The 8,165-nt window shown below is 37.2% G+C and overlaps 1 protein-coding gene across 1 annotated transcript; it reads left to right on the top strand.

Annotated features, from left to right (window-relative positions):
• Positions 1-4,756: 4,756 nt before the first annotated feature.
• Positions 4,757-7,987, top strand: LOC103443414 (serine hydroxymethyltransferase 4). Its single transcript, XM_008382250.4, has 4 exons — positions 4,757-5,588; positions 6,611-7,001; positions 7,097-7,198; positions 7,355-7,987. The coding sequence occupies exons 1-4, from the start codon at positions 4,911-4,913 to the stop codon at positions 7,597-7,599; spliced, it is 1,416 nt and encodes a 471-aa protein (XP_008380472.1). The 5' UTR covers positions 4,757-4,910; the 3' UTR covers positions 7,600-7,987.
• The last annotated feature ends 178 nt before the right edge of the window (positions 7,988-8,165 follow it).

Genomic DNA, 8,165 nt, shown 5'->3' with positions numbered 1-8,165 from the left:
TAGATATGTTTGATTTTTGAGTTAAGGCCCATACTATAAGGGGATACAAAGTTACTTCATGTATTGTTTGACGTAAAAGAGAGAATGGATATGTTTTTGTACTTTGTTGAGTCTTTTTCATGGCTCGTATGGACAATCTAAATTAAAAGGTGAAATGATTGATAGCACATTTTATTTTTTCCTAAGCAACTCTATTTATTTTTTCTCTTGGTTTTATTTTTATTTGTTAAATTTAAAAATTAAAATCAAATAATGGAATATATTGAAGAACAATTCTACAAAAATAAACAATAAGTTGTATATAAGCTACAATTTGATTCCCGCCTTTAGTTCTACCTTACAACAACAACAAAGTATTTTCCCTTTAAGTGGGGTCGGCTACCTTAATTGAAAGAATTTATCTCTATGTATTTTCCATAACGCAATAGTCAATAATGTTTTCCTATAAAAAAATAGTCAATAATGTTTGGACGGTCCAAGCCATGTGGTTTGGGTCCAGTAGATATCGGGTAAAAAGCCCAAGACCAAATACAATGTGATTGGGCCTAATGAAGTTTGGCCCAGACCAAATGAATTCATAATTTTCTTTTCTGTTTAATTAGATAAAACAGAAAAATTCATGGTTTCATGTGATATTTGTGTCGGTTTGGTAAATGTATACTGTCAGACAGGCTGCCAGTGGCGTCACTGTTACGACAACTTGCGTCGGTCGAGTCGTGGGCCCCACCCTTTTTTTTTTATTAAAAAAAAAACACTTTTTGCCTTCACCGACTGGATGTTATACTGTCTTTATTTCTCTTTTATTAAGCTCATCAAACAAAATCTTTGACCATCCATGTAATATGGCCCTCTTTCTGCTAGCTCGCACCATATTACAACGTTCGAGAGAAACTTACTTACAACGGAGTATTTTTGTGATGTTCCTTATAATATCGTCTTAGCGAAATCCCGATTCCACGAAAGTCTTTCTCAACCGGCTGTAATGGTACTAGCATTAGGGCTAAACGCCCATACATTGCATTCCTCCTATTTTTGTGATGATTTATCTGATGTATGTCTTTGTTGAAAGTAAATTTCACATCGGACAAAAAAAGAATTTTACATTCACATATAAATAGCTAGATTATTTTTCATACTGTTAATTAATTTTATGACAAGACTTCAATTTTCGTTGGTCATACGTCGGTAATATAGAACAATTTTCGCTAGTAGCTGCATTATATGTACACATCTCATTCCCTATTATATACTTTATGAGCTGGAGTTGTAGATCTCATTCCTTTTATACTTTATTTATGTAACGGTCGTACTTTAAGTGAAAAGGGTGGAGCTATCGTGATGAAATTAATGCCAGCTTGGCACACTGTCGGGGGAGAGACGTGGGGACCACTGGCTCTAGATTTTGCATCCGAACGGAAGTAAGCCGTAGATCTGATCTGATGATGTGCTGGAGAGGCGTATCGGCATGTGCATGTGGGGTTTATGGAGGTCAGGTCACCGTTTTTATCAAAGGGACTTTGCTCATGTACTCATTTATGTCCTCATCAATAAGAGCAAGCTCTCTTTTCGATTACTACCCGATTTTGCACCGTCGGTTCGTATATTTTACTCGTTAGATTTAGAGAATTTTTATTCAAGTTTTGGTGTATCACCATTACTTAATTAGATCTCATCTGAATCTGCTTTTAAAATGATTGAAAGTGATTTTAGAGAAAATATTTTTTGGATCCAAGAGTACTTTAAGTACTTTGTACAATAAGCACCAGTTATATGTTTCTCCCAAAAAGTACGTTAAGTGTTTTTTCCAGGATTTACTAACATTTTTACTAAGAATTGTTTTCAAAAATATTTTCACCAAAAACATTTTCAGTAATTTAAAAATACATTCAAACAAGTTCTTAAACAACAACAAAAAAACATGTGATCAACTTAGGACGATGCTTCGCTGCTAAAGGTTTCAGCAGGATCTCTTGCTTACACCCAATCCCGGGTGGATACATGTCCAAGTTTTGATCAAAATTTGGACATGTATCCACCTGAGATTGGGTGTAAGCAATAGCTCCTGCTGAAACCTTCAGCAGCCAAGTCTTATTCATCAACTTATATCTATTATATAGTAATATAATTTTAAAATTTATAGAGTCGATTGAGGAAAAAAAATTGTGATGTACCAAATTTTCTTTTCAAATTGTAACGTAATTCAACGGACTTATAATTAAAATGTATTACATTATAAAGACGGTTGGAGATGTTGTTACGTGACTTGCAAAAAAACTCCTCCGATGGCCGGGGGTTGGTGCGTGTTTGGTGAGCTGCGGCCAAAACGGTCCGGCATCTTCCTATCACAGTCCACTATTTTATTTTGTTTTAATTGGAAAAGAAAATTCCACCTGTTCGAATAATCAACTTTAAATGCACACATAAATCCTAATTAATTAATTAATTAATTAAGAAAATAGGTGAGATTTGGTGGTTATAGTCCATCATCCAATGGAAACACCACCCCTACACAAAGTTAAAAAGGAAAATGTCGACATCTATGGGGTTGGTTTGCATGGTAATTGACCAAGTTGCCCATCACCAACCCACAAAAGCCCAACCTTTTTCTAAACCAAAGTAAACCGGCATCTCACCAACTCCTGCAATGACATGGTGACTACATCATTCCATTTCCTCCATCTTCTTCCTCACAAGAGTGCGGTTTGCTCACCATTTTCAAGTAGTGGTAATACTTATCACTTTACTTATTAGTAAGTCTGACAGTTTCTTACACGACCCATTTACCCAACATGAAAAGACACGAAAATAACAGGTTTTGAATCAACCTATTAACTAGTTGGATCGTTATCGGACCACCCGTTAAGATATCATGTATCAACTCTAGACATTATGCATGATAATATCTTGCTTAACCTGTTAATCCAACACAAAATGACATGACCTATTAACGAATTGGGTTATTGTCTCATATGCTAATATAATAAGTTTGACATCATATGACTCGTTAAGATAATGAATATGACATGGAAGCGATACAAACACGACAAACACGACCCATTTGACAGGCCTACTTATTGTTATTGGATGTGCTTAAATTTTAAGATTTATTTTATCAACTACATAAATATGTCTTGATATTTAAATTCATCCAATGATGATAAATAAACGGGTGAACATCAACATCACTTGGAATTGAAGGTGGCGAACAAAAATGTTCTCACCGCAGAATGAATTTTCTTCTTCACAAGTTGGTAGTGAACCACATCACCAACTCCTAAAACCTACTTTTGTCTCAAGGTCCGGTCAAGAATTTAGTCCAAAAGGCAAGTTCCAGTTGAGAGCTATGATCAAAGTTTGAACGTCAATGAAAATGCAATGTGACTCAACAATTATATTGTTTTTTTTTGTTTGTTTTAGATCTCTTCTACAATTGTTCTCTATAGAACAAATTCAGCAGTAGAATTCAAGGGCATTTGGTAACCATTTGAACTGTTAGTCTATAAAATACCAACAACGTAACCTAATTTAATTTGGATAAATTGCATTTTATATTCTCATGTTTGGATGCAATTGCAACTTCATACAATATATTTAAAAACACTTTAATTACATACATTTAATTATTACTATTTTTTTAATTTGAATTTCGTACAACTGTTAGAAAATCTGTTAACGAGTTTCTAAAAAGGAACTATCAATCTTAATTTGTAGGAACATACAAAGAAAAGAAAAGAAAAAACCTCGTTGGAATACTATAGAGGTTATTGGAAGTGTGCCATAAAAGCCAGTTATAAGAAGATATTCACAAACATTTCATATATTAAATTTATTTAGTGTAATTAACATGCAAGGTTATTGTTTATAACTATCTCATTAAGAATTATATGTTTAAACATGAGAGAATATAATCTAAAAAAGTCAGATTTATAAGACATTTCTCTCTCATACAGTCATACTCATATCTAAATGTTCCTAATTGTATCTGTAATGATATGTACATATTATGTCTTCTAATTCAAAAGAGTAATTCATGTCAAGTCATTTGTATGAAGTTACTAAGTATGTAGATGCTAAATGGAGCGTTAGTTCAGTAAACGCGATCAAATGAGAGTTCTTATATGAATGTTTTACTCTTATTATATGTCATATTAGAAACTCTATAAATCGATGCAATAATGTAATTAATCTTTAAACATGAGGTACTATATCCCCATTGGCTTTTTAGTTTGAGTTGTGTATAACAACTTAAAACAAAAGGCCCGAAGTCCAAAGACAATACAAAAACATCCCAAAACTTTTGGAAATGAAAACGTAATACAAAATACCCAAATTGACCAATTTATGAATAGACTCATACAAAATACGATTACACCAATCGTAAATCGGTTGGGTCAAAGCGAGCTAGCTCGTTGTATACTTCTAAAAATGTTTGAGAGATAAAAATAGTAAAATAGTAAAAGAATGTTGAAATCTTAAAAGTCCTTGTGAATAACAATTGGCCGAGTACCTTATATCGAATTAAGTTATCATTTTCAAATTATCGCGTCTCGAATTCAAACCATTTTCGTTTCTATTCTAAATTATAATATTATTAGCTTGTAATAAACAAAAAAATCCTTTTGAATAAGAAAATGAAAAACCTAATTGACCAAAAAAAGAAAAAACAGAAAGGCATTGTGAAATGGAGGATGAAGCCACTAATCCACATTACCAACCACACATAACAATCCCAAAAGGACAAAATGGTATTTTCAGCAAATGCAAGCCCTATAAACCCCAATCGTCGGTTTGCCACCACCACCCCACAACCACCTCTCTCTCTCTCTCTCTCTCTCTCTCTCTCTCTCTCTATCTATCTTCTCTGCCTCCGTTTTTCTTCCTCCTCCTTTCTTCTTCTCCGATCCGTCTCCATGGAACCAGTAAACGCGTGGGGCAACTCCTCCCTGGAGAGCGTGGACCCCGAGATCCACGACCTCATCGAGAAGGAGAAGCGCCGCCAATGCCGAGGAATCGAGCTCATTGCCTCCGAAAACTTCACCTCCTTCGCCGTCATTGAGGCCCTCGGCAGCGCCCTCACCAACAAGTACTCCGAAGGCATGCCCGGCAACCGCTACTACGGAGGCAACGAGTTCATCGACGAGATCGAGAACATGTGCCGCTCGCGCGCCCTCCAGGCCTTCCACCTCGACGCCGCCAAATGGGGCGTCAACGTTCAGCCCTACTCCGGTTCTCCCGCCAACTTCGCCGCATACACCGCCGTCCTCGAGCCCCATGACCGCATCATGGGATTGGACCTTCCCTCTGGTGGTCACCTGACCCACGGGTACTACACTTCCGGAGGGAAGAAGATCTCGGCGACCTCGATTTACTTCGAGAGTCTGCCTTACAAGGTCAATTCCTCAACTGGGTTCATCGATTACGACAAGTTGGAGGAGAAGGCCTTGGATTTCAGGCCAAAATTGATAATTTGCGGCGGCAGTGCGTACCCCAGGGACTGGGATTACGCAAGGTTCCGCGCCGTTGCGGATAAGTGCGGTGCTCTTTTGCTCTGCGACATGGCTCACATTAGCGGCCTTGTTGCTGCTCAGGTATGTGTTGTTTTGTGAATCTTCTGTGTCATTGGTTTATCAGATCTGATGGGTTTGCGTAATTTTGATGTTTATGAATTGGGTTTGTGTGATTAACTTGGGTGGCTCAGCAGATCTGGTTTTTTATTTCGATTCGATTAGATTGTTATCTGTATTCATTCGCATTTCTTATGATCCAATCTGAACACCTTTGATTTGATTTACTTATCAATGTTTTGGTTATGTTGTTTTGCATCAAAATCTTTGTTCCGGAAATTCTGATAAATTTGGGTCATTTTTTCACTGGGATGCAAATGGAAATGGACGTAATTAGTAAAAACATGTGTGTTCTTGAGGGGATGAAATTGGAAAAAATAATTTTCTTTTGGTTATTTAACTATGAAGGAGATCTGCACTGCACGTGTTTTTATTGTCACGGGAACACGAATGGTACCTCACTTGTTATACGTGTTATGTAAGCGGTGGGAAGTTTTATTTTTTAAGTAATTAACTTTTTAACACATATATTCCATCATTTGTATAATAACACGTAGGCATACCATCCCGTATGCTTGTCATTGAAAAATCTCTCCTAAAAACCTGGATATTGACTTGTGTCGTTTTGCTAGATTCGGATTTCCATAATTTTTCTTTTTTAAATAAACAATGAAGTTTCATGAAAATCTAATTTTTGATTTACGCATCTGTGTTTCAACTTTAAGCTATAGCAGGGGTAAATTTTCAATTTTTCTTCAATAGTACAGTGGTATGGAAAATGAATGGTTGCGATTGAAATAGAAGATCTAATAGTTGTGGAAATCAAATCCAATGGCTAAGTAAGTGCTACATAGCATTGAAACCACACCCTTAAATTTCATTTGTAACTCTAAATTGCATTGCATTCGAATAATTAGTGACATTGTTTTTTTGTCCATAACACATAATCGGTGCAGCCTTGTATGTAGTATTGAATTATTGGCTTTGCTGTGCTCGTAATAGGTTGTATGTTTACCGTGTTTAATTCCCTCTTTCTTTGGGTATAGGAAGCTGCAAATCCTTTCGAGTACTGTGACATTGTCACAACCACAACCCACAAGAGCTTGAGGGGTCCTAGGGCTGGTATGATCTTCTACAGGAAGGGACCAAAACCACCCAAGAAGGGCCAGCCCGAGGGTGCAGTTTACGACTTTGAAGACAAGGTCAACTTTGCTGTTTTTCCCTCCCTTCAAGGTGGTCCTCACAATCACCAAATCGGTGCCCTAGCTGTTGCTCTTAAGCAGGCCATGACACCCGGGTTCAAGGCATACGCCAAACAAGTCAAGGCCAACGCTGTTGCCCTTGGAAACTACCTGATGAGCAAGGATTACAAGCTTGTCACAGGAGGAACAGAGAACCACCTTGTTCTGTGGGATCTCAGGCCTCTTGGTTTGACAGGTAAAGTGTTCAATTGTCTCGAATCATAAATGTGATGACCACGAGCACTTCTTTTTCTGTTAATACAATTCTAACTCTTTGATGATGTTCTTCAGGCAACAAGGTTGAGAAGCTTTGTGACCTGTGCAACATTACTGTGAACAAGAATGCTGTTTTTGGTGACAGCAGTGCCTTGGCTCCTGGCGGAGTAAGAATCGGTAAGAACTGCTATATAAATTGGCTTTTCCTCTGCTATATAAATTTCTGCATGGAATGAAATATCACATTGTACTTATCGACCATGGTAGTACGGTGTTCATAGACATCCTTGCTACATTTGTCCTGAAACAAGTTATGTGATGGTTTAACGACAGGTGCCCCGGCTATGACCTCGAGAGGTTTGGTTGAGAAGGATTTTGAGAAGATAGGGGAATTCCTTCACAGGGCCGTAACTCTCACCTTGAAAATCCAGAAGGAGCATGGAAAACTACTCAAGGACTTCAACAAGGGTTTGGTGAACAACAAGGACATTGAAGAACTCAAGGCCGATGTCGAGAAGTTCTCAGCCTCGTTTGACATGCCCGGCTTCTCCTTGGCCGACATGAAGTACAAGGATTAAGCGTAGGTATCCGCTATTCTATTATTTTCTCTATTATTTCCGGGCCTTGCGAATCAAGTCACCTCGCTTCATGGTGATCCGAAAAATGGATGGTGAAAAAAAAAAAGCTTTGTATTGTTTTCATGTCATCGATTAGCTGTTGATTTTTCTGTTCTTCCTCGATATCGATCTTAAAGTTGTCGAGACGGCACGTGTTACAGAGTTTGATATGAATCCTCTCAGTAACTAGATGCGTTAGGTTTGTGTTTTCATATGTTCATCAAGAAATAAACAATGGTGATGGGGGTTGCAGAGTTTGGAAAGTGAAAGATATGACGTCATAACTTCATGTATGCTCATATGTATTGTTCTTTGTTTTCATATATAATGGTGAATGCCGTTATTAGCATGCTGCTGTAGGGTGCATAATACTTTATGGGCAAAAACCCAAATGATTTTTACACGCCTTTTTTCTTCTCAAACCCTTTTTTTTCTCATCTCTTTTGACACGTTTTTCTGACCGTTAAATTGAACAAATAAAAAAGGTGAAACAAAATATGCACGGATTCTCCGGAAAATCTTTAGTC

The sequence above is a fragment of the Malus domestica genome, chromosome 04 (genome assembly GCF_042453785.1).
Source record: "Malus domestica chromosome 04, GDT2T_hap1".
Classification (NCBI taxonomy): domain Eukaryota; kingdom Viridiplantae; phylum Streptophyta; class Magnoliopsida; order Rosales; family Rosaceae; genus Malus; species Malus domestica.
Note: the sequence above shows the minus strand (reverse complement) of the source record. Positions and strands in the feature narration are given on the sequence as shown.